Source organism: Parasteatoda tepidariorum, chromosome 10 (genome assembly GCF_982258835.1).
Source record: "Parasteatoda tepidariorum strain Cologne lab strain chromosome 10, Ptep-v5.0, whole genome shotgun sequence".
In the NCBI taxonomy this organism is placed as follows: domain Eukaryota; kingdom Metazoa; phylum Arthropoda; class Arachnida; order Araneae; family Theridiidae; genus Parasteatoda; species Parasteatoda tepidariorum.
Genome location: NC_141764.1, coordinates 26,176,899 through 26,204,812, shown reverse-complemented (window position 1 = coordinate 26,204,812; position 27,914 = coordinate 26,176,899). Strand labels below are relative to the sequence as shown.

Genomic DNA, 27,914 nt, shown 5'->3' with positions numbered 1-27,914 from the left:
AAATATTTTATTCTTTTCTTATCGACCAATGCAACGGCTAACTTTTTTTAAATACTAATGTACACTCCTAAATTCACTGTCTTCACTTACATGGTTATACTAATTCTCAATCTTTCTGGCGATTTTCTTTCGCCAAATTATTTTCAAATTAATATTGATTATGGGGGGTTGGCTTTGTTTTTGGCTATGTTATCTTTCAATAAATTACCAACCTTGGTTCTCTTTCTATGCTCCTAACTGTCTGTTGAGAACAATTCAATCACTTTTCAATTTGGCTTTTATTTAGGCATAGGGGATTTATCTACCATGGCCTGTCCTTATTAATATTATTTTACAAAATTTATTTAACTTAGGTCTTATGGATAAAATTATAATTTGTATCTCGAGCTCTGCAAATACTACTAAAAAAAAGTTTTATTAATTATGATCCAGTTTTCATCACAATCTTCAATTATAGAATACAATTTCAACCACACCTGTTTCCCTCATTATAAGATTAATATATGTTCTTAACATATAAATATAATAGCTAATTTTCTAACTTATAATAAATTTAATAATTAATTCCAGATTAATATATATTCCATAATATATAATAATTGGATTCCTCATTCATAAGAACTTTTAATGTGTGTTCACAACATGTAAATATAACAACTAGATTCCTGATTCATATGTGTTTATTTTTCAAAAGATAATGTTCTTTACAAAGCAGTCAAATATTAACATAGAGTATTAGTAGACTTAAATTTGACACCAAATTTAGTAAGATGAGAAAACAAAAAATAATTTTTATGTTTAAATAAAAACAAAACCTCATTTCATTTTACAAAATGTAGAAAACTCATTGAAACGTTGAATCTTACACAGAAAGCCATTCAAAGCTCCTGCTTTGTAGTGAATGTATAAAATTGATGATGTCTCATCCATTACCAACAATATCACAGACTATCAAGATGTAAACACAATCAAAGATATTAAACATAGTTAAAAATACAGTTACAAATAATTATAAGTTTAAATTTTTTTTTTTTAATCAACAATGCAAGTGGTCAGTTTTTCCTAAGTTTTTTTTCCCTTCAAGTTCATTTAAATAGAAAATATAAAACAAATAACTAGAATTTGAAAATAAATTAAGGACATTTCAATTCATCTGGACCAGGGGTGGCGTCACCGTTTCTAATTTTGATACCTTTCTCTGTCAAATTAAATACTGCAGCTTAAATTTTAAGCAGGTAAAAGATTTGTGATTTTGAAAATCGGCATAAGCTGGTTGAGCAGAAAAATTTTCGAAAATAGTAATTTAAATAATAATCTTTAGGATTTTTTTTTAAAACACTGACTATCTCGTACTCTATTCGAATGTCTATTTCAATTTTTTCATTAATATTATAAACAGAGAATTATTACTAATCAAGTTAGAATGTCTATTTCAATTTCATTTTATGTTTCCCAGAAAGTTTAAATTTTCCCATACTCCGTTTGAATGTCTCTATTTCAGTTTTCGTAATATACATCATAAACAGAGAATTATTATTTAACAAATTTTAGAGGGATCATTTTTCATCAGGATCAGGCTAAATTTAATAATTAAAATGCAAATCCTAAAAGGTAAATAAATTAACTAAGCATTGTAATAAAATTACAATTTACTGTTTCTAATGCTAGTTAAAATAAAACCATTCAAACAAGAAATGTGAAACTTTAAAAATAACTAACACTTTCTATATTATCTTTGTTGCAATAATTTGAAAAATTTATATTTTTTAGAAGTACAATAGCATTCCTTAATGAGTATGAACAAATCAAGTCGAAATCTGGAAATAAAATTTATATATTTTTAAAATGTAAAGTAACGCTTAACTTTTTCGTATTTAGTTTTAATTTAGACTTTCCTTGTGCAGTTTCAATTGCTTAGCTTATTTTTAAATATTGCAGAACATAGTTTGATATGTCAAGTTATCGCTGATGTCCACAAATTTACGTGAAATCTGTGGACAAATTCTATATATTTAAAATGTTAAGCCTAACTTATTCATATTATAATTCCATTTAAGGTTCTTTTTCCATCTTAATATGTTGCTCTCTTTGTAACATTGTAGAATTCAGTTTTACATCATCTACAAATTAACAAATCCAAAGTTAAAACCTAGATTTTTCAGACTAAAAGTTAAGCTAAACTTTTACATATCATAGTCTTATTTAAGGTTCTTCTTGCTCAAATATTACAAGTTCAATTTGACCAAATTTATAGGGCTAGGTGACCTTGTCATCAATTCTATATAAAATCTAAGGGCCAAACGTCTAAGGTTAAACATAACTTCCATATCAGTTTAGTTATTAGTTAGTTTATTCGTCCCATATTATTTACTGCTTAGTGTTAAGCTTAGTCATTGCAAAACTTAGCTTGACAGGTCTAGACATTTTTTAACTACATTTAATCAAAATTGGAAACTGTGATGCCGGGCTGAATGATGGTCCATTAGACATGGGATAAACCTATACATAGTTCACTCAACTGCATTTAAATAAAAATTCTAATAAAGAAAATAAATTTAAAGGGACAAGATAATCTTTCTACTCAATAAATTTAACATAGAAATTAAGTATGCATAAAAAAATATGATCATGATTACGAAATTTAGAAATGTATCTGAAATAAAGGGATATCCAGCCCTTTTGTACAATCATAAATAACAATTAGAATTCACTAATATATATTATACAATGAATTCCTATGCAAAAAGAGTTTTTTTTACATTCAATAGTTTTGTTATCAGGATTTAATGCGAGTCGAGACACGAGCGATCAGAATTTTTTTTTTTTAAGCCCAGTTACAAGAACTTATAATTGGTTATTCTAAAAAATCTCCATTTTATAAGACTAATAACATTAATTTTTAATAATTTGATAATAGCACTTATAATAAAGTGATAATAGCACTTTTAGTAGTTAACAATAATTATCCTGATAATTGCAATTAGATGATTCAAGCAAAATATCAAATCAACAGGAAAAATATTATCAATAATCAATTAGGAGGGGGAGGGGAGAAACACCAATCACTGAATTAATTATATAGCAACAGAAAAAGCCGACAGACCATTGAAAATATGTATAAATATCCCTAATAAATTAGTTTAACATCAAACAAAACAAACAAATAAATAATATAAGCATTCACTTTAAGAATATTTTGTGATTAATTTCTAGATACATTAAAATTAGAGGCCAATCACACTCATCGTGCGAATGAACATGTTCACATACAATCCACATTTGAAACTCACACACAGTATTTCACCTCAGTGTTCTAATCTTTCACTAATTAGAACACTAATTATTAAATCATCCAGAATGATCTATCTGTAGGATACCTCTGCGTTCATTAGGAATACAGAGACCATTAGTACAGTAGATTTTCTTTATTTTTTTTTTTTTTGAATAAATCCACCATAAATAAATACAAGTAAATAATAAGTATGCAAATAAGCCTCTTTAATATATTATACAAATGATTATGAATAATTATAGAGGTAATTCTCTTCTCACGATAAATTATTCATGTGTGCGGAGTAGAAAATTCCTACTCCATATTAGTTAGTCTTTTAATACTACACAAAAAAAAAATTTACCTAACATTCCAAACAGCTTTTTTTCTTTATTACTTAAACATATATCGGGATAGTATACAGTAGAGCTTCAATCAACCAGACTTCAGATATTTACATATTTTGATTAACCAGACATCACTTATCCATAGAATTTAAATTAAATTATTCTTGCAATCAGGATTAATCAAATTACAATAACTTAGGCAGATTCAGTGTCGCTAGCTTTCTTTTAGTAGCTCAATATAAAAAATATTTTTGAAAGATTTACTTTAGGTTAGGATTTTTTTTTTTTGCTTTACAATAATTGGTGATAAAATCTTACAACTGTTTTTGTATTCTAAACAATATTGAAATTTAATTTTTCTATCAGATAAACTTGTCGTTGTGATAAGGTATTTTGTAATGAGTTGAAGCAGTAGTTTCATATTTCTGAATTTTGCAATTGAAATAATCTATAAAATTTCAAAATTCATACTTCTGAATGAAAGCAATTTTACTCTACTTATTGCTGTTTTAAGATAGATATTTTTCTTTTGTTGTTTTAATGCAGAATAAATAATAAAGTACAAAATTACAACTTTTCCTATAATCTAACAAAAAAAATTTAGAACGAATCTAATGCTATTTTGGAGCATATATTTAGAGCAAGTCTAATAAAAATTGGAGAAAAAAGTATATTTTGGTGCATTTTTTCAGAACTAGTTAATATAAATTTTGAAGAATATATTTCTGAGCATATTTTTAAAACAAGTCCTTTAAAACAAGTCTTTTAGAGCAACTTTTGGAACAAGAATTTAAATTTTGTAGCAAATTGGTGCAATACAGTAGTTTAGAGAAGCTATCTCACTAGAGGTCCAACTTAAAATATCAGAAAAATTTCCAGTCCATTATGCTTTAGGTAATTAAGGCTCTACTGCAGTTATAAATTAGATTTAAAGTTTCCCTAAGTTCTCTCAATGCAAGCACAAAATAGAAAGGAGAAAAAAAAAAAAAAACATTTCTACACATTAGTTTTCATCAACTTGAAAATATTAAAAATACAATCTTTTTTAAAAAGCATAAACTATTAAAAAAACTAAATAAATAAAAATAATTAAACAGCATTCAAACTTACCGGAGCGATTCTCATTGAGATAAGCGCTCCGAGTACTAAGAGTTAAAATTAATATTCACTAATTTATGAACTGTTCTTATTATTTAAAATTGCACATGATTCGAACAATTTTTCAAAACGTAATGAATATTTTTATGCAAATCATCAAGCAAATAAGAAAACTTCAAAAGTTTATCTCATTTAATAATTCTAATGAGGAATAAAACACAAGGAATTTCTATAAAATATTTTAAGTATGTCAATCTTTTTATGTGAATTTCAGTTAATTTAAGCATTAATATGTATTATAATAATATTTTGAAATATGTATGATGACTTATGACACAAAACAAATGAGGCAGATTAGTGATATATTTCATAGTTTTTTAAATTACAGAAATCATAACAATGCACCATTCTTTAATACAAAGAGGAGATAATTCTGTCTGCATTAAAGAATGTTGCCAATAAAGAAAAACCTGTTCTAAAATTTACAGCAGACTATATGTCATCAAAAAAGAAATGAAATATCATTGGCCACGATAATATTAATCATGAAGTTGCAAATAAAGATGAATGTGATTATGTGACAGGTGATAACATTGCTTTTCTAAAGCATATAGCAATACTAATATGCGGAATTGGCGAGAAAAAGTATGTATTAAATAACATGATATCAATAAATTTCTGAAACAGTTTAACAGAAATAGTTTTCTTACAGAGATTACACAATAAAAAAAAAATCTGAAGATAGAAGAATTAATGTTTGGATAATACACCACAAGTTTATCATAAACTTTTCAATGCATAGCATCTTTTTATGCAGAATGTATCACATAAAATAAAACAGAAATATAGCCCAAGTGCTACATTTTTCTATGTGTCACATGAAAAAAAAAGTCTGAAATATAGTCTAAGTGCTGCATTTTAATGTGTCACATAAAACAAAGCCTTAATATAGCTAAAGTGCTATATTTTTATGAGTCACATGAAAACCAAACCAGAGATTAGTCTAAGTGCTATATTTTTATGTGACACATAAAAAAGACAAAAATATAGCCAAAGTGCTTTATTTCTATGTGACACACATTGCACATTTTTTTTTACACTCAAAATTTTATTGCACAGTACATAAGTAATAAAAAATTAAATAAATTAGATATGCTCAGACACGTGTAATCTGTAAACTAAATAATGGAAATGATGTAAATGCTGTGGCTTTTTATGTTTTATTTACATGTATGCAAATGGGTAATATGCACTTTCTCAGTAATGGATCAATACATAGTGACTGGATGTATTGCATGTCATTTTTATCACTAGTACAAATTAAATTATGGTAATTTATACTATGGTATGAATATATACATTCTACATGGAAAATTATTTGAAAGCTGATTAAATGTAAGTATTTTTTAATTAATCAAATTGATCATAAGTCTGAATTATCATTTTAACTATGAATTCACTTCCTCAAAATATTTCATCCTGCAATTAGTCACTAAAATTATCTGAGCTATTATTGTTAATAGCTTACACAATTTACAGAAGTATAAGGTAATGTAAATAAAGTAATGTAAATTATCAGAGCTAGACAAAAGGCACTTAAATATGAGATATGTAAGCACATAAACATGAAAATTTAAAAACTATAATTTTTTTTTTTTTTAAATTTCTTACCACTGCATAAAAAATAATAGATTAAAAACTGAAGTTCTTTTTTATTAAGATATTTTTTTATTAAAAAAAAAAAGATAGAATTCTGATATGCTTTTAGAAGATTGAAAAATTAAAACAAACAGTAAACCTAATTACATGCATAAAATTGAGTCGACAAATAAGAAAAATAACAACACACAAAATAACAAAAACAAATAATTTTTTCATAACAAAATATTCAAAAATAAAAATATTTTGAATGAACTCAATAACTTATAAGATGTTTATAATATATGACTTTATATCTATTAATAACAATAATATTCATTTAATAACACAAATATATTTACTTACAACCAGAATTATATTTGAATCATTTGATAAAATTAATGATTAAAATATAAAGCTAAATAATATCTTTTTAGTAAAGGACAAGACAAATACATGCAATTTTTTTCTATAGTTCTTATAGCCATATATTTTTCAACTTAAATAGAGTCCAGACCATACATTTGCGAATAAAAATCTCTCAGTTGATTTAGTAAGAATTTGATTCTTTTATATACTTAAAAACAGTAAGGAATTTGATATTCTCAAATAACTAGACAAGATCATGTAAGCATAAATAAAAGATTTGTAAAATTTAATAATCCTAAAAAATAAATATTTCATCACACTCTAAATTACAATGTTATACAAAGAATGTTTATGATAAAAATGTAATTCCTATAATATGCAGGGATGCTAACTTGCAGTAACGTTTCTTCTGTAGTAAAGGAGGTTATTCTCTATAATTAGTACCTAATATTATAATTTAAAACTAAACATTTGATACAGTAAAATGCATTTCAATGTATTTAATTTTAAAAAATTGACACCTCTGAGTCTTAATAGTTTCAAAAGGATTACAAATACTTCACATCTACAACAGAATAAAAAAATAAGTTCAATTGTAAATAAAAAAAGAAAGATTCACATTAACGAAACGAAATATAAGAGACTGTTTTAAATTAAGAAATAAGGAAGTATCAATAAATGCTATTTTTTAGGCTTTTAAGGCATTCTGTAATTCCGTAATTGGAACTAAAACTCATAGAAATTACGGAAAATTGTGATAGTTGGCATCCCTGTTTCTATAGCATGCATTCTCTTAAGAAACACATCAACTTTTAACAAAAGGAAAAAAAAAAAAAGAAGCAAATTACACAAAATGACTTAGCAAAAAAACAATTTTTGTTTATAAAAGATATTAATATAATCTGTTAAGTCAGAGAACAAGATTTCCCACAAAGGTACAAAAGAATTAAATAATGCAATACTAATAAGATAGTTTATGAAGTTCGTAGCAGAAGTGCATCAAATAGCTAACGTGACTTAAATAACAATAACAATCAGTCCTTGGAATAATCTTAAATGGGACTTCAGATACGCCTGAATACACAATCTGCTGCACTCTGCCATCAAACATTGAATGTAAATTGAATTACTTCAGTTCATTTCAAATGAAATAAGCCTTGTTGAATATAATAATGCTAAGATGATTTGATTTAGCAGGAAATTTATTCTCTCAAAACCACAGAAAAAAAAAAATAGGTGCTTGGATTCAAATCACCAACAGCTTTGCATCACACATAATTTTCTTTTTGAACTCGGAGGAAATATGGATAAGCCATGTGAAGGTATAATAGGAAGAAGCTATATGAAGTTCTTGTTAATGCATAACACCCATGTTATTCTGATGAGCTCTTTTGATTTCTTCTTCAGCAATTTGCGATTCAATGAGATACTGAGCAGCAGTGACTGAACCTGGCAGACCAGTAATGGTGACTATACGATTTCGTGTGCCAGGAGCATAGGTGCCCTTTTTAGAGATCTGAATATTAGCTCCACTATACTTCTGAATTTCCACTAATGCTTTTCCACAAGGACCCAATATTGCACCAACTATATTTTCTCCTACTTCAATCTCAGTCTTTGTGACATCAATCATTTGCCTATCTCCAGGCCCTGGACTTTTTCTTAAACTAGACGACCCAGAGCTCAATCCAGTCCCCAATCCAAAAGAATTATTATTTACAGGTAAGGCAGCTGCACTCGGTGAAGCAAGGGTAGGTGAGGTTCTACGAAAAGGTTCAAAGACAGGAGGTGCTTCTTGCATGAGGAAACGGTCATTAGAGCGGGATGAGGTTGGAGTAGAAAAGCTTGGTCCCATGGCACCCATGCCTAATCCAGGCATTCCACTATTAAAATTTCCTATGGGACTAAAGACATTCGAAGCCGTTCCAATGTGACCTGATGCTGAGACTGAGCTAGAAGCAGCTTCCATGCCCAACATACTGGTGGCAGGTGCATATAAGCCCATGTTGGTGACTCCTCCAGAAGTCATAGCACAACTAGCTGCTGCTGAACTTGGCATCCCCATTCCAAGATTACTATCAACAGGAGCTTCACCTACTCCACTAAAACAATTAAGATTTAAATTTAGTCCATTGATTCCGTAATTAGCGAGTGTAATCATAGCTGCACTAATCTCTGAAATTGCTTGTTCCGAAAAGCAGTTTCCTCTCAGCATTTGTTTTAAATTTTCAATCATCTGAGCAATACTACCAGGAGGAATAGATGGGCCACTCATACGCATGTCAGGAAACGTAACAGTTCCAGCTGCATGGGCAGAAGCAGCACTGGTTTGAGGGGTTTGAAAACTGCTATTTGCTGTAGGACTGAGACTGTTTAAACTACTATTTGAATTATAACTTGTGTTATTACTTTTGTTTGTACCATTAGGAACACTATCAGGATTAGCATATGGAGAACCTGTTGGATTGAAATTTGGCACAGGGCCAGTGACATCTGCATAACTAACATTTAAACAACTGCCACTCTGGGGGTCTTCTACTATTTTAGCTAGGATCATTTGACAGGCAATTATGTTGCTATCCATTTCACCAATAACAGTAATACAGCGTTCAGCTAAGGCATAGTCTTTGGACTTTTGAGATATTTGTACATAAGCACCACTTTCTTCCTTAATTTGTTTAATGTAACTACCCCCTTTACCCATAATCATCCCTGCCGTACTATTAGGAACCAATATTTTGACCTGTTTCTCTCGTTCGGCTGGTTGCTTGTGATCAAAATCTATTGCCATTTTAGCATTAGGATCTGGTTTTTCTTTGATTTTTCCCATTATGAATTCATGAATATGCAGGATTCCTTCGATGCTGCCGGTAATCAAGCAAACACGTTCTGTTGTACCAGGATAAAAGTCTGTTGCCTTAGACATCTTGACTCTGGCACCCGCTTCTTTCTGCAACTGAGCAATGGTTTCCCCACCTTTGCCAATGATAGCTCCAGCAGCTATAGACGGTACTAATATTTTAAAATGATACGTACCATTTGAAAGGCTTTGGTGGGATCGCTTTATTGCATCGTTATCTGAGTCGATCTCCATTTGTCTTTTATTAGATTCACTTAAATCAGATCCAGATTCGTCATCAATTTCTTCAAGAGCAGTGACCATTTTCAAAAGCTGTAACCATAAAAAGAACAGAAATAAGCATAATTTGCCTACCTACCAATCAAACATTATAATGTACTAAGACCAGGAGCTTGTATCTAAATTTAATTGCAATTCTATAGAAAAAGTTGATATGTTCATTAATTTAAAAAAAATTTTTGACTCAATTTCAAAGCAGATTTTTTTAAAAATTATTCTGAAATGTAAAAGAAATGAAAGAAAATCTTACATTTTTATAAAAAATTCAAAGCATACAAATGAATTAAGCTTAATAAATATATTGTGATAATGTTACAAGAGCTGTTTTCAATTTTGATAGTTTGCTAAAACTAAAAGCAATCTCAGTAAAATCATTTATGACTTAATTATAAATTGAAAACAAGCCTAGGAAGTAATCTTGAGAGGGAAAAAATGTATTAAATTTTTAGGAATAACACATACAAATGAACTGAAACAATTTCTACATACAACACCCAGGAAGGCTATATACAATATATATTAAGAGTGGTTCGGTAAAGGAAAAAAGAAAAAAATTGAATACAAAATTTTCTGAAAAAACCTGAGCAATATGAAATGGAATATAATAAGATAAAAATTTTGAAAACTAAGTATCCGAGAACTGGTTTTTAGAAACTCCTTAGAAAAAAGAATCCTTACTGTAATTGGAATAACAAAATTTGGATCAATTCGCAACCAGAAGATAGCAGTTTACATCACATACCTAACACAGTAAGTCAAAAACTGAACTGTTACATTTTTTTCAAACTAAAAATTACTGAAATAAATTATTTAAAAATTTTTTTCTTCAGATAGCAATGAGTGAAAATTGAAATATAAAATAGTAAAGAAGATTAGCTTTTTTCTGAAACTCAGAAAGTTTCACATGTAGCTAGACCACACCTAAAATTATTTGATGATATACTTGATTTAGGCCATGTATTGCCTTATAAAATATACTGTGATTAAGAAAAACATTTTAGTGAAGGGATTCAAATCCTTTAAGAGCCGGTACTCTTAAAATATTTTCAGTACTGAAAGAAAAAGTTATAATATAGAACATAATAGAAACAAACTGGGAGGTATACAAAAGTATCTATTTTAGTTTTAAATGAATTATTTTTCAAATATTTCCAAATTGCTTTTCACTAGCTTCCTCTACTTCTTGTTTCTCACTTGAGTATCCCGGGAAATAAACATTACATTTGAAATGTTTTTTCATAGTCAATCTGTTTCTTTTGTGCTGAAAAATGGTTACTCATCAGGTTAGAGTCACAGTTCTCGTAATATTCTTTGTTTTCTTAATACTCTAAAGGATTATGTGATTGTTCATGCTTCTGAAAACATTTTTAATATAATCCCTAGAGCTACTAATGTCTATCCAATACTTAAAAATGCAAAAAAAACTACAGAGGTAGATGATCTTCCGCTTCTCTTCAAGGAAAAACGTCATCTTTGTTTTCCCTGTATTTCAGTTCCAAATAGTTTATGAAACTTAGAAGATTCTGACCAGACTTGTTATTGCATGACGTAAATAAAGTATAGGTATTTAATAATCTCATTTTAAGATTTCGAATTATGCTATCTATCAACATTTCCTGTGGCAAACACTTGATTTTGTGATCTCACAAAAATTAATACAAATTTTTTGGAACTAAAAGTCTTGAGCATTTCAAAAGCGTTAATTGCACTTTAATTCAAATTTCCTTCTATAATTAAATCCAAATTTCTTCCTGGTAATGCTTTGGACGACATAGAGATTTCTACCATGAGGGCCAGATCTTTTAGAAAGTTTTTGCTCTTATGGCATTGAAGAATTTTTCATTTAATTATGGATCAGAACGACGAACTGCAGCTGTTGATGTTAAACTGCATGTTGCTTAGGACACATCCAATTTTAATAATTTCCTTTCTAAGATGCTCTGAGAGCTCGATAAGTTCAATCTGATTTTTGCTTAATAGATGAAAAATTTCGTGAATTTTATCACTAAAATTTTTTAAAAGATCAACTTATTAGAGTGAATTAAAACAAGCTAAAAGTGATGATTTAAACAGTGCTATTTGGAAAACAACTCAAAATTTGAGCACTGACTCCAGACATTCCCCCATTACCTTGGCTCTATTAGATCAAAATGCAGCTAGATTTTGTTTTAAATAATTGTTGCCAAATCCTAAGCTGTTTAAATTCGTAATTTTGAAAATTGATGTAGAATGTTGCTTTTGCAATCCAACTAATCTGACAAGGATGAAGGGTGCGATTTCTGGATCTTCCATTTTAATAAAAATCACTAAAACTGGCTTGCTGAGGCAGTTGAAACCTCATCAATAATAACACACTTTTTAAATACATCTATTTTTATTTTACAAGTGTTTCATTTCGTTTTATTGTTGGTAATAAAGTCTGCAGTTTTCGTTGCTGTTTTCCTTGAATTGAGACCAAACTCCAAACTCAGTCCACTTTTTTATTTGAAGCTCAATTTCAGCTTCAATGTCTAAGAATTTACAACAATGTTTTGTCAAACAGTACACAGTATTAAACATTTTACATGTGGACTCTGCACTTTTCATTAATTTTTTCCCAACTTTGCATATCCTATTAAATTTTGACTGTTTAAAGTTATCCTGACATAAGTTGTGATACTTAGAATTGAAGGATTTTCAATTCCCTCCCCCTGAAGATGCTTGATTTTTTTTTTACATTTCCCGATGGCACCACTTAGCAATCACCACTGAATCTTCCATATCTTTCGGAAAAAACATTGAAACCCTTCTTAAATCTAGCATTTAGGAAGTTTAATTTCATTATCCTTAATATTTCTTATGTATTGTTGTGGTTTATCGTTTCATGTTCTGTTGTTTCTTCATCTAGTTCAAAATGTGTTTCAGATTTCTTAGAAAAATAGTCCCCTAAACTTATTTGTCTCTTCATTTTTAAACCAAGTCTAAAATAATTATTAGAATAATTGAGATACATTAAATGCTCCAAAATAGTAAAATCAACAATATACTTATTCCTACAAACTCCTGTCGAAATTTAATGTTTTAAATCAACAGCATCGGGAAGTTTTCAGCACCAGGATGCAGTACATTAGAAATTTTAAAACTGTTGTGTGCATATCTGTTGAATCCCACTACTGATTTATTTAGCCTCAAATATAGAAAAAGAGTGCAAAAGTTTCATTAGATTGGTTTTTGAGAAATCGTGATTAAAGGACATAAAATAGAATTTTTGAAAAAATTATGTTTTTGAGAAGGAGGGGTTCACAAAAGCTCATTTTTCTGTCACTATTAAATAAAGTGTTCATAAGTATGTAAATACAAATTTTCTAAAATTGTTAAACCAATAGGAAAATATTTTACAGACTGTTTTAACAAGTACAAAACTTTAATTGCATTACCATCAACATTAAAAAAATTAGTACAGTTCATATGTTTTAAAAGAGTTTCAATTCTTCATATGTTCAAAAGTTCATATGTTTTAATGCTAAAAGTCATTAATGTTCAATATTTTGCAATACTAGGAAGCAGATAGCTTGAGATTAAAAAAGCTGTTGAAAATGCACTTCATTTATCAACATATATAGATTATCATTGAGACTTCATGATAAAACCACAAAATACTATACAAATAAGTACACAATTTTAAATTGGATTATTTCAAACAAAAGAAATTAGCACAATTTATAAGCTTTGAAAGAAGTTTGCAACTTCATTTTTATTTTAACTCTTTGCAGCACTTATTTATTCCTGAGATTCTCTAAAATTGGGCTTGGCATTTCTTCTAGAAGAAACCTATTTCTGAAATTTTACAATTATTTAAACTAGATGAAAAAAATCATTTGTATTTGATTTTTCTTAGTTAAATCAAAATTTTCACACTTGAGCTAGTTCAATCTTTTACACTTGGGTAAGAATTTCTTAAGCTTTGGTAAAAAGAAACATTTCTTTGGAGACTATTTTTTCACTGTCAAACAAATTTGCTCTCCTGTCTAAAATTCTTAAAACACTTCACACACCATCTTCAGAATATAATTGCCTTAATCATTGATATCACTTCACGATTTAAGTTATTATATGAAATAACTTAAAAGAATAGAAATTGTTAAAATACTGAGAATTGATATTCAACTAAAGAAATACAGTAACAATTTACAATATTTTTAGTCTTAAAATACAGAAAATATTTTAAGCTTATGACATATGCTTGCAGTTTAACTATTCAGAGACAGTTAAAAATAACTTTTAAGTAGAGACAATACTTAAAATTAGTGGAAAAATGACACTTGTAAAACATTTTCCTTCACACTTTTGCAGACTTAGGACTGACAATATATTTCGTAATATACTGGCGTGTTTAAAAATGCTTTTTATTTTTTATTTTTAAATCACACATTAAATACAAGAATAAAATAGTAAGAGCAAAGTAAAATTGTACAATAATAAAATAAATTTTTAAACTCAAAAAGTGCTGATTGCAATCCTGTTTTAAATATTTCTTCAAGCATATTTAAAGGAGCAAGTTTCAATATTGGATGAGATAATATATTGTTGTAAATCATCAATAGCAATTGAAGTTGCATCTGTATACAAAAGTGGTTAGAGATTAATTTGCTGTTTTGTTTTAACTAACTTTGCCTAAGATTAAATTTTCAAGTACTACAACATTCACATAAATTTTTCTGACATCGTCATCACAGTTGAAAAAAAAATCAACTGACATCTTAATCATTATCAAATTGTTAATAATTTAATTCTCCAGAGTGAGGAAGGCAAGCAAATATTATTTAAATTCATTAACTGTTTTAATGAGGAATCATATTTGATAAATAACAAAAACTCTTATTCTTGTTAGAGTTCCATCTAATGCACACTTGATGAATATCAAAAATTGTGCCAGAGAGTGTGACTGCAAGGGTAAGTTACACAGGACACCTCCTACCATTATGAAATTAAAAATGTAAGCAATCTGTAGATGTTACTTTAATTTTCACCAAGGACAGTTAAGGAATCCATGTATTCAGCTTTTTTCCCCATCAATTATTGCCAAGGCTTCCTTACTTAACTTTACATATTCAAATGTGTTAGCAGAAAAAGAAAAGTGTGGCAAATAATTATTTCAATAAAACAAAGTAATTACAAAAATGCATCTATTTAAAAAAATTTAAGGAAATGTACTAAGCAGGTGTGGAGGGAATTTCTAAAAATATATTTTATTCTGCAATGTCAAGGTTGTATAATAAAAAGATTATATGACAAGATCACTGCTGCCACACATCAGAAATCTTATAAAATTAGTTGCAGATAGTCGCCAAGTTGTTTGGAGATGAGTGACACTCAGTATAGGACAGAGTTGGTAAACTTAAGGCACATGTGCCATTAGGTGGCACATGACAGGTGTTTCTGTGGTACACTGAAGTATATATTGAACTACTTTCATCTACTAAAACCTTAAACATTTAAAAAAAAAAAAAAAATCCTAAACTCAAGGCCATTAAGGCTGATTTAGAAACATGAACAATTTTGGGTTTCAGTAGGACATTTTCTAGCATGTAAGGTTGACTAGTGTTTCACCCACTATAGAAGTTAGTGTCATATGACTTTTTTTGGAGAAGTATATATGAGTGTGATTTCGAAAGAACCCAAACTAGATTACAAACTATGAAGAAATTTGCTCAATGTTGTGATCAGGAGTTATTAAATATAAAAATTACCGTAAAAAAACTTTACTTGTCTAAAGGCTACGAGTTGCAACTCAATATAAATGACACCCTGAACAGGTATCACACTAAATCAACAGGCAACAGGTATCGCACTAAATAGAATTTGATGTGTGTATTTTTTAAATATAATACTGTCTAAAATGTTTACTAAGTAAAATAAGTGTATTTTAAAAAGTAGAAAGCTTATTTAGTCAGTTTTTAATAGGACACCATTTTTTAACCCCAAAAAATAGGCAATTTTAATATATTTATTGATATATCACATTTTTATTATTATAAAAAATTAAAACACCCAACCTTCATTTAATTTTATTACTTTCAATAATAGATGCCTGCTTTGAGACATTTTACCTTACCTTAATATCGATATTTAAACTACTATTTGATTTCCATTTGAAATGAGTTAATAACTAAACAGAAATTACATTTGTACAAGCAGTTTTATAGTTTGAAATTAAACCAGTTTCTTACAGTGGCATACGGTTCAGTGGTTCAGTATACGGTGTATACTGAACACATGAAAATGTGTTCAGTATACACCTGTACTTTATTTGGCACATTAATAGAAAAAGGTTTGCCATCTCTAGTACAAGCTTTTGTATTTCAGCGACACTGTTTTAGAAAAATTATTTGAAAAATTTTGATTTTTATCCCACTGATTTTATTTTGATGACTTGATTTATTTTAAATTAAGTTCAGCATCTGATTAACAGCCATTTTGAATTATTAAAAAGTGTTAGAATAATAAAAGTTAATATAGACAAAGTCTTCTTTTCTTTAAAATAGTAGTTAGTAGTTATAAAATTGAGACCTTGTCAGTCGGATATAACCAGGTAATGCAAAAAGCTAAGCAGCAGGTCAAAATCTCAAATAGGTTGCGCACACTGCCTCAACTATACAGAAATGGGTACATGATATAGAAAATTTAAGGACCCAGTTTTGACAACTTATCCCATAGCTCTGGTGGCTAAAGGGATAGAGAGCTCACCCGCCAATCAGGTGTCCCAGATTCGAATCCCAGCAATGGCTGTTTAATATGAATCCTGCACCTGGCTTGCACCAATCACAGTGCTGTCATAAAATATCTCCACGGATCATAGGTTAGAATCCTCTTGCGGTAGAGTTAAGAGTGGGAGATTCTTGTGGTTTTCCTCTCAATGTATCGCAAGTGTGGGTGGCTAATTTCTCTCAAAGCTTGATCCAGGAGTTCTCTTGTCTTCTTGGTTGAGTTAAAAATTACAAGACTACAGTGATACAATGATAGTTGTAAACTCAGAGTTTGGTTGGTTGTTTATGGTTAAAAAATAACGAAAACTTTCCTCTTACAAGATGTTAACACAAAAGCAGTGCTTTAGAAAAGACCTTAATTGACCATTGATTTCACATTTTAGCAGTGGTGAGGGGTAAATGTTGGAAAATTACAAAAATTGAGTATTGATTTTATTTTTAAGGAATATTTGAGCATTAACATACATAAATATATATATCTATATCAATCAGCCATTGAACCCATATTCAAGAAATATTAGGAGAGTTGTGTTCCTTACAAAATGACTTTGACTGACCATTGATTACAAATTCAAGGACTGTAAAGGATAGGGCTTTAGAAAACAGAAACTTCAGTGACTGTTGATACCATAAAAGCAATAACTTTAGCTTTGAAAATTTAATAGCCAACATGCATATTTTAAAGAACTTTCAAATAGTCGTGTAAATTTATTTTCAATGCTATTATGAGGTGGCTCAGAATTTTTCAAATTGAGTGTTTATTCATTTCGATTCTCCTAACCAAGACAAGAGTAAAGCTAATTTGTGAAAATTATTAAATAGTCACCAAAAAATGCAGCAGATAAAACATACCAGTATTTTGTGTAAAGTAAATTTTTTAATCATAAAATGTAGTTGTAAGTATCAAGTTCTTTTATTGTGTCATAATCTTGATTACTCAAAAATTAAAAAAAAATTTTTTTTTTTTCCAGCTTGAAATTATTTAAATTTTTCCAAAACAGATCGTACAATTTGAACAAAAAGGTGTGTCACTAATTTAAATTTAGAAAATAGTTGACATTATTTCAAATGGGATATCGTTCAATATTTCTGATAATAAAGCTAGTATAAATCTGCAAGCAACTGAATTTAAAAGCTTTGACAGTTTACTTTTAAATATACACTCCAATTAAGACATTGTAGTAACAAATATTCGTTACCTTTTTTATACAAAATTTTAAACTATACAATATAAAACAATTATTGACATTCTTTTAACTCGATTTTTTTTAATTTATTATCATTTTGACTTACAAAAAATAATGAACATTAAGTTAAATAAAGGCTTTTCGCAGAGAAGAAAGTTTTTAAATTGTTATACTAAAAATAGACACCAATAGATAACTACAGATAAGTGAAGTACAAATTTTCAAACGACACAATATAAAAGATTCCTCTGACTGACATTTAAAAGCACCCAATTATGAAATTTATTGGGTCAGGTTAAAGTACATTATTTAATTACAGAGCATTTTTTTTTCGTTTCATAAATTCATAATAGATATAAATATGCATTTCAATTTAAATAAAGTATTTCAAAGTTAATTAAAAAAATCATTACATGTGTAGTATTGGATATTAAAGTAGGTTTTAAAAAAGAAAGTAGAATACATTGAATGTTGTAACAGTTTATGAAAAAGAACCTATAAGCCTAACCTTAAAATATAATTTGATAAAGTAAGTTTTGAAACTTTAACATGCTTAAGTTTGAAACTCAAAAAATGCCACATAGCCATACCCAAAATACCCATTAATTTGAAAAGGACTTCCTTCTAAAGATGGAATAAAAAATAAATAAAGAGAGAATATTAGTTTTATGCTGAAACTAAAGTAAATAGGAATTATTTAAGATACACAGGTAGGACAAGTTAATGTCAAAATTCCCAATCTTTTCTCTTCTCAGAAAAATTTCATAAGGAACTTTGGTGACTATTTTTTATAAGCTTTGGTTCCTATTTTATACTTTTAGATAATTGCAAGGTAAAAGTAAAGTTAATTATGGATTTGGTTGAGTGGTGTTAAAGTTACTTTTGATTCTAAAATATTTTTTTAACTATCCCAATTCATTAATTATGTATCTAAACAAACATTTCAATTTGCATTTTTAAAAACCAATTAAATTTGTAGTAACTGATATTAAAGTAGTTTCCAAGAATGAAAATCAGTTTATAAAGCACTTAATCTTTCACAAATAATCAATGAGTTTAAACTTAAACTGAAATGTATAGTTAACTAATCTAAAAAAAGCACACAGTAACTGATAAGGAATCCTTTTTTTTCTTCTTTTGAAACTATTACTTATTTTTATTTGAAACACATAAAATGTCACTCAGTTGAATCTAAAATGTCCATCACTTTATTGCTCTCACATTACTTCTTCTAAAGATGAAACAACAAAAATATTAAAGAAAAATAAAGTGAAAATACCAGTTTTATGAGGTATTGCTTCATGAAGAAACTATATTAAGTAAACAGACAACACTAAGATAGATAGGTCAATGTCAAAAATCAAAGATCTTTGTGTGGAAATTTTCAAATGACATAATGTAAAAGCTTTGGTGATAACTTGCATATAGTGCAGACTATTCCAGAGGTTGATATTAAAAATTAACCATGAATTTAGTTGGGTGGGGCTTATGTTTATAGCTCATCAAAAAATATAATGCTTATAACAAACACATCTAAATTTGTACTTTAATTTAAATTATTACAATGTTTTCAAAATAACAAAGTATGTAGTAACTGATATCAAAGTAAGTTACAAGAATGACATTTAATAAGCACTTAATATTTTAAAAATAAATAAGACAAAACTCATTCTAAAATATATATTTAGCTCCTGTTAAAAATGCACTTTAACTGATTAGGAATCTTTTTTTCTTGATACTCTAATTTGAAATTCATTAAATGTTACCTATTCATCCCACCATCAACTTTAGAAATTATCTTCTCTTAAATAAACAAAAACTGTTTAAAATAATAAAGTTAAAACATCATTTCTATGATATATTAGTTTGACACTAAACTATAGAGTAACTATATTTAGAGTAACTAGATAACATAGAAGATAGACTAATCAGTATAAAAATTTCAAGTCTTTTTGTGTAAATTTTCAAATGACATAATATAAACTTTCATAACTTTTGCCCTGGCACATACTGATGAACAATATCAGGTGTAGACATTTGGAAGTAACAGCCCAATAAGTTGGTTAGGTGTTAAGTACCTATGTTAAAATAAAGTACCTATGTTATTTATTCAATAAACATTTCTACCAATTTAATGAATTTGTAACAGATCTACATATGCTTTTTAATTTACAATCAGTATTACAGCTAATTTTTAAAAAAATATTAAACACAGTAACAAATATTAAAAAATATCCAAATATAGGAGTTGATTACAAGCAATTAATTTAATTCTTTAAGTAAGACTCAGAAAACTTAAACTGAAATGTGTTCTTGGGTTCTGTTAAAAAGACATCTTAAAAGAAAACTTTTATTTTTGTTTAAAAAAAATTAACATATTTTAGTTTGAAATTAAGAAAATATTAGTTAGACTAATCTAAAATTTCCATTATTTTAAAAATAGCATTTTTCTACAGATGAAATAACACACTATTAAGAAAAGCAAGGTATAATATAAATTTTATGGGACACTGTTTTATGCAGATACTACTGATATAAAGACAATTTTCAAGTTCAACAATATACATTATAATGCTGAAAAGGAAAAGAAAATAAGATCAATATCAGTATCCCAAAATTCTCAGAATCTTTTTTTCCCTTTCTTTTGCAAATAGCAAACACCAGACCTATGCAATAAATAATGTAAAACAATTCAAATACCAAAATAATATTGCAGAATAATTCTCTTACAGAAATGTTGCATAACTCTTCTTTCAAAATAATGTTGCAAACTAACATCTATATCACTTACTAATTATAAAAAGCAAAAATATTTAATAAATTGAAAACTTTATCACAAATTCTACTTAAATCAAAAACCCCATTTGCAATAATATGTGAAACATAAATTGAGGACAAAATCTGAAATACTTTAATAACAAAAGTAATTTATAATATTTAAGAAACAAATCTTAAATGCATTACATTTATTATATTAAAAAGTTTAATGACACTTGTATGACTTGTGCATAACAATTTGATACAGTGTAAAATAATTAAAGTAATAAATATTTTATAAACACATAACAAAAATGGAAACTTTTGTTGATTGGAACTTAGTAGTTTTAACAAGCATACTTAATAGGTTCACTGAAATTCACTCAATAAGCATATCAAGTTTGCATTATTAAACTAAATAATTGGTTCCTAAACAAATTAAATACAAAAAAATTAAAATAATGGAAAAAAACTAAAGGAAAGCATATGGAAAATCATAAAATTAAATATCAAAGAGCTGATTTAATTTGAAAACACTTTACCACATGCATTTTTATAATAGTAAATATTAGTTAATTTTATCAGATCTTAATACAATTATTGAAAAAATTAACAAATCCACCTTGTATTATTAAATTAAATCAAATATATTAAAGATAGCGCATAATTTTAACAATATAAGATAAAAAATCTTTAAGAACAATTATTCTTTGGTTTAACTTAGACCAGAGGATTTAGTTAAAATACAAATTTCCTGTGATGAAAAATAGAAATTTTTTGATGAATCCTCAAAGAAACAAAACTCTGTTTTAATTTAAATCGAGAATCAACAAAAAAACAAATATTTCAAAACAAAAATAGTAAATTACTTTACAGACCGATATTGAAAGTGTATTAAGTAATCGCGATTCTTTAACAAACTATTTATGAATTATACAATGTCTTTCAATCGATGTTTAAGCTAATGAATCAAATTTTAACTTAATAACGTTTAATAGTCCCTCATTAGTTAAAACCCACTTTACTATCGGAATGTCACGAAATTGATAAAGTGATATTTCGACGGACTGTTAAAGTAAATCAATATTCAATTTGAAATTTAAGTACACACCCATTGAAGGAATATATAACATCTTTCAATTCCTAGTAAATCGACTTGAGTAGTAGTAATCTGTACTGCCCTTAATAATTTAATGCTTACCACGTAAGCAAATTATTAGCTCGTAGCTATCATTATGGTGGAGCTGGGTTGAGATTCCTGTTATGACATATTGACTACTGTCGTCTGCCAAAAGATTGAATTACGAAATATTGGGCAAAGAGAGCGAATGGATAGAATTAGGAAAGATCAATACATAAAAATTTTGCAATAAATTAAAAATAAATAAAATAGTAAAAAATTATAATATATTTTTAAAAAAAAAAAAGTTCCTGGATTTTTATACCTTCAGGTCCTTTTCAGGCAAATATTTATCCTTCCCCATTACTTCCCATTTGTCAATTTCTGACATATTTTTTTTTTAAATTTAATATACAATTATAAACATAAAATATTACTTCACTACGAAAACAGGAAACTAAATCTTGTTTGTTTCGTCGGCACACTTCATCCTGTGTGCAGTTACGGATGCAAATTTAGCTATGCCGTGCAGTGAAGTTCACAGATGTGTGAGTCACGTGTAACTTTCTGGGAATGTGAACCTTGCCTCGTGCAGGTTCTACTGCTTTTGCACTATCAATGAAATAGTTTTTTGGAAAAAAGCAATTAATTACAATGGAAAACATACATTTAATTAAAAAATAATCAAACTACAATTAAATTTCAACTTACGCACCTCAAATAATGTTATAAAATGATAAATTCACTGAAAATAGAAAATTCAACTAGCGCCACTGATGCGGAAGTAATGCAATATCTCAAAAATTTCCAAAATATTAAGAAACCAGATGATAAATTTTAAATATGTTACATCAAATTTACTTTTTATCAACACACAAATTCAAAAAAAAAGAACTATATCTACAAAAAAAAAATTTTGTAAATTATTTGCATTCGCTCATATCATGGAAAAAGACGAACTGAGCTGAACTAACTTTGTTATGAATGTCAAAAAAATAAACAACGGTTGAAATGTTTTGATGTTAGAGAACAAATTTATTAAGTTTTTGCTAGTATTCATAATTAGTTAATAATGTCTGATGTTGACAAATGGGTCGACATCGCTAAAGAGTGTAAATATTTACCCGAGAATGATTTGAAGGTAAATTTTTCTTTTTATTTCCGATCTTCGAATTCGCCACTTCTAACGGTTTGCTACTATAATTTTGTTGTTTTATTAGAAATTTTGTGTTTTCCTTCCTTCAAATTAATTTTTTAGCTTTGTGCGTTTAAATGGAATTTATACTTATGAATATGTTTTTATGGATTACAGTAATGTCAAAGAAAAGTAAAATGTTAGTTTAAATTGCAATAAAGACGCTTGCTACTGAACCTGAAATGTTTCTAATATTTTGTTAAGAAATTCGTTTATTGTTATAATTTGAGCTCTTTATGCCTTTTAATATATATTGTCTTTGAAAATGATTAATATTTGCTGTAAAAAATCATTTTTTATTGTAAGTGTTTGCTCTTTAGTTAGTGGAAATAAGGGGCGTTTTGCAAATACTTTTGAAATTTAATTACAAGAAATATGTTATTTTTAAAAATATTTCATTATTCGTTTTAACTAAAATTCTTTAAGAACAACTTAATCCTTTTTACCCTTTTTACTTTCAATCAATGATTCTTATTTTTCTTATTTATTTTTTAACTATGGGATTTAGTGCTTAAAATTGGGATTTTAGTAATTTAATAAGTATCTTTTAAGCTATAAAACATTATCTCAGCCATAAATTTTCTGATGTATATTATTTTTTTCAGAAATTATGTGATTTGGTATGTGAGCTCTTATTAGAAGAATCAAATATTCAACCAGTATTCACACCTGTGACAGTTTGTGGTGATATACATGGACAGGTTAAAACATTTGCTTATAAATTATTTGTTTCAGATTGAGTTATTATTCTGGAATAATTAGGGTTCATACCAGCAATGAAAATTTAGCAGTCCAATGGGACCACCAAGGTATTCATTCAGTGGTTCAAAAATTTAATATGGTAGACAAACTTGAGAAAAAAATCAAACACTACAATTATATAATTCATGTTATGCTACACAACAAAAATTGTTTATTGCCATCTATGACACTCTAAAACTAATTCAGTTTATTACCAATAATGAGTAAAGATTGTTTATTTAATAATAAGTGTTAAATAGTGAGGAATATCAATAAATAAATTCTAGATAAAGATTAAATTGCTGAGACCAAATAAATGGGGAAAGCAGAGAAAGTTAGAACTAACAAAATCTCTTATTAAAAATTAATTATCTAAAAATGATGAAATTTTTAGTAAAGTCAATTTATAAGGAAAAAAAAATATTTCATTGATGAGCAATTATACCATCAGTAAATGAAAGCAAAACACAGCCCAACATGGAAATTTGAACCTTTAATTTTAAAACATTTTTTACTCGACAATTCGTTGCAAAAAGCTATTTTTCGTTTTCATTTTGTTAATTTCAAACATATTTTAAGAAGAGAATATTATGTTTCAAACATTAATGTTTCATTTTTCTGATATTATCATTCAATCTTATTTAAATTTTATTTTGTTTTCAGTTTTTTTTAAAACTTATTTTAATAAAATTTTTTATTATTATTTTACCTTAAAATTTTTTGCTTTCTTTATTTCTTTCAATAGGAAATAAATAATAAATTATATAAATAGAGCGCAACTTTAAATATTTTATCTTCGGTGCCTGCTTCAAAGATATATTTGTTATTATAATATTCATAAATTCCTTATATTTTAGTTTTACGATCTTGAAGAGCTGTTCAGAACTGGGGGACAAGTACCTAATACAAATTACATTTTTCTTGTAAGTAATAAAATGTTATTAATATTTTATTTTGCTGGTTGCTGATGCTTAAGAGTGTTTTATTATTTTCTGGGTCAATTGCAACACTTTATATATTCTTTATAAGATTCAAAAAAGTGAATTTATTTTAGTTGCTTATTCTTTCCTTTTATAAACTTTTTAATGCATTTTTTTAAAATTTCTGATTTCATTTTTTTGTTGTTTGCCACTTGTTTAGCTATATGTTAATCTTACTAACTACAAGGGTAATTTTTAAAGTAAGAAACAATTTTGCACCGTGTTTATGCAAGTCTTGTCAAGTCTCTCACTATGCCACCATTTTGTTTCACCTCTCTGCTGTGTTTGCTGTATGGTATTTATTATAACTACTGCTTCGGTTTTCCCAATGTCAATCAGTAATCCTGCCGATTGTGAAATGTGTTTAGTTATTCAGTTTTTAAATGCAAAAAAAAAAGGTCATTCTGTCGAAATTCACTATCAGCTTGTTAAAGTTTATGGTGAAGCTGTAATAAATGATGGAAATATACGTAAGTGGTGTAGTCTTTTATAATGAAGGAAGAACAAGTGTTCGTGATGAAGAACGATCTAGATAGCCTATTGTCATTAATGAGAAGTAGTGGGTCATCTACCAAACAGCCCTGACTTCGCACCATCAGACATTTATCTGTTTCCAAAACTTAGAACATTTATTGGTGGAAAGTGCTTGGAAAATAATGCCATGTTGAAAGAAACTGTTACTAACTGGTTTAACATTCAAACCGCAGAGCTCTTTGATAATAGGATCTAAGAGCTGGTACTAGGACTTAATAAATGATTCATTGTTAATGGAGACTAGGTCAAAAAGTGAATAAATGTTCAGATTTTATTTTATGATATGATTTACTTTCGTATATTAAGTTTCTCTTTCTTCATTATAAAACAGTTCTTAAAAACTGACCCTTGTTTTAGAAACTATTCATGCATTAAGCATTTGACACTGCTTCCCTTGATGGTAATATGATACTGTTTGTTGTCTTTTTCTCTTTTTCAATTTTGGCTTAAAATTAATTATTGCATAAGCTAGCCAAGTATGTTTGTAATTATACATTAATTTTTTCCTTTCCAATTCTACTTACAGTCATTCATATAGTTAGGGGTTGATTCATTCATGATAAAATTAAATATGTATTTAAACTGTTGTATTCTAAGTGCTCTGTGACAGAGTTCTTGCCAACAAGAAAAAAATAAATAAATAAATAAATCATTTCAACAAACATTTTTTTTCCAGCTCAAATATTGCTTAAAATATGGTGAAAAACAAGTTATTCTGGTTATTTTTCGGTAAAAAAGATTACTTTATATAAAAATTTAGACCTAAGTACTAAAATTTAAAAAAAAAGTTTAAATACTTTTTTATTATTTTTTTATCAACCCAAAGCACTTCTGTTGTTATAAAATGTTTGCATCTGTATTTATTACATTTAAACAACTAGCTACTATTAAACTCACTAGCTCTATGCATCTGACAGAAATAAAGAGCTAACGAGATTTGTAGCTTAAAACCAGAGAAAATTCGGCTACAATATTTAAATGTTGTATTTTAATGTCAACTTTAGTACTATCTACAGAGTAATAAAATAGCTTTAAATAGAAAATAGGAAATCAAAAAGTATTAGTATAATATTAGTAAAAAAAGAAAAGTATAGAAATCTAATTAGACATAAGAAAACTTTTATTGATGGAAGAGCATTTATACTTTATGGAATTTATGTTTTATATCAAAATGTCACAAGCTATCTTGTCTAGTTTTCAAATACAATATTCGAATAATGTGCTTTTTATCCAAGTTTAGTTGTGGAAACTCCAAAAAGCTTAATCTTACATATCTTGGGAAATATTTGTGTTTTATTCTTCAATTTTGTGTTTAATTCTTCAATTTCGTCCTTTAGTTCATTCGTTAGCTTAAAAAAGTTCACTGCTTGATATCATACAATAATTAAACTTAGAAAAAATATATTAGCAGTTATCTGTACGCTAAAGTGCTTACGTGGTAATAGTGATGGTTTTTCTTTTTGCAACATTCGATTTGAATCCTTGCATATTGTTACTAACTGTAAAAAAATACATTATTTAAAATTTTTTTAGGGTGACTTTGTGGATAGAGGCTATTACAGCCTTGAAACCTTAACTAGATTGTTGACACTTAAAGCCAAGTAAGTAACAATTTTAATTTAGTCATTCATTACATTGGTAATTTATAAATTATGCTGCAATTTAAAACTTTTTTCCCATTGTAGTATGTAATACATGAAATTAATTAATATATTTGTCAAATAATATTTTGTTAGTATGTATCTATATCTGAAATATCTTAGTATCAAGTGTAAATACATAAAAATAATTTTGTCAATATTCATCAAAAATCTCTGTAAGATTATTATTTCTAATCTCTCTTTCACAGTGGAATCGCCCAAACTGTTCTCATTCAATTATTTAACAGACAATTAAATAACCTGTATATGGAAATAAAATTAAGATACACAAAATTATTTTTTGTAAATTTTCTGTTTTAAGTATAAAATTTAAATGTATACTAAATTGAAAAAAATTTATTTATAATATTTTATTGTTAACTAATTAGCATAGAATTTAAATTTTTTAAAAGAAGTCCTAAAGCATGATTAGTTATGGCCATTTTATGCCAATTAAATTTGTCACGGGCGAAAAAGTAAAAAGAAATAAATAACAATAAATGGTGTTAGTTTACTAAAAAAAAAATGCATGTGCAAATATCATTCTGAAGAACAAAGTTATAACAAGAATAAAATAAATTAAAAAATTTATATGAAGATTTTGTAGGCCACAAACTAAGTGCTGGCAGGGCCCCCCATGTTATGCAGGTCTGCGTCAATGCAAAAAAAATATCAGTTGTTTTCCCAGAATTAAAAGAGCAAGAATCTGCATAATTTATTTGATTTTAAATAATATATGCAAAGATTTGTCTTCTTTTTTAATTGCTCTAAATTATAACAGATTTTCTCTGTAGATAAATTTATTTTATTAATGTACATAAATTTCTGTACTGTACATAAATTTCTTACATTTTTAATTTTCAATTAATTCTTGAACTGCATTTGTTTTTAACATGCTATCAAGATTTTTTTTAAAAAAAAGTTTAAATGTCAATGAATTTAAATCTTTGAAGTTTTTATTATTATTAAAAAATTTTGCTTTCTGTGGGATGTTAAAAATTTAATAATGCACAATTTCCATATCTAATACTTTTTTAACTTAACCTGACACTATTTTCTCTAACAATTTAAATATTATTATTAAAAATATTATTAAAGAACATTTTCTTTTTAGATTATTATTCATAATTAATTTATTAAACGAAACAAAAT

At 27.4% G+C, this 27,914-nt stretch overlaps 2 protein-coding genes across 5 annotated transcripts in view; one reads left to right on the top strand and one right to left on the bottom strand.

Annotated features, from left to right (window-relative positions):
- Positions 1–662: 662 nt before the first annotated feature.
- On the bottom strand, positions 663–22,248 carry LOC107449255 (RNA-binding protein Pasilla). 3 transcript variants are annotated; one of them, XM_016064742.5, is made up of 2 exons: positions 22,110–22,248; positions 663–9,895 (listed from the first exon to the last, which is right to left on the bottom strand). In XM_016064742.5, exon 2 carries the CDS (start codon positions 9,884–9,886, stop codon positions 8,078–8,080), a length of 1,809 nt encoding a protein of 602 aa, XP_015920228.2. In that variant the 5' UTR covers positions 9,887–9,895; positions 22,110–22,248; the 3' UTR covers positions 663–8,077. The 3 variants fall into 3 exon arrangements, with proteins under 3 accessions (XP_015920228.2, XP_015920227.2, XP_015920229.2); XM_016064741.5 differs by having other exon boundaries at positions 21,998–22,226; XM_016064743.4 differs by lacking the exon at positions 22,110–22,248 and adding an exon at positions 21,664–21,922.
- A 237-nt stretch (positions 22,249–22,485) lies between these two features.
- Positions 22,486–27,914, top strand: part of PpV (Protein phosphatase V) — a 29,774-nt gene continuing 24,345 nt past the window's right edge. The window contains exons 1-4 of one of the 2 annotated variants that reach the window (XM_087153624.1): positions 22,486–22,813; positions 23,473–23,568; positions 24,466–24,531; positions 26,656–26,723. In XM_087153624.1, coding sequence (XP_087009750.1) covers positions 22,745–22,813; positions 23,473–23,568; positions 24,466–24,531; positions 26,656–26,723 — 299 coding nt within the window. In that variant the 5' untranslated portion in view covers positions 22,486–22,744. The remainder of the gene's footprint in view (positions 22,814–23,472; positions 23,569–24,465; positions 24,532–26,655; positions 26,724–27,914) is intronic. The other variant, XM_071184402.2, reaches the window with a different exon arrangement.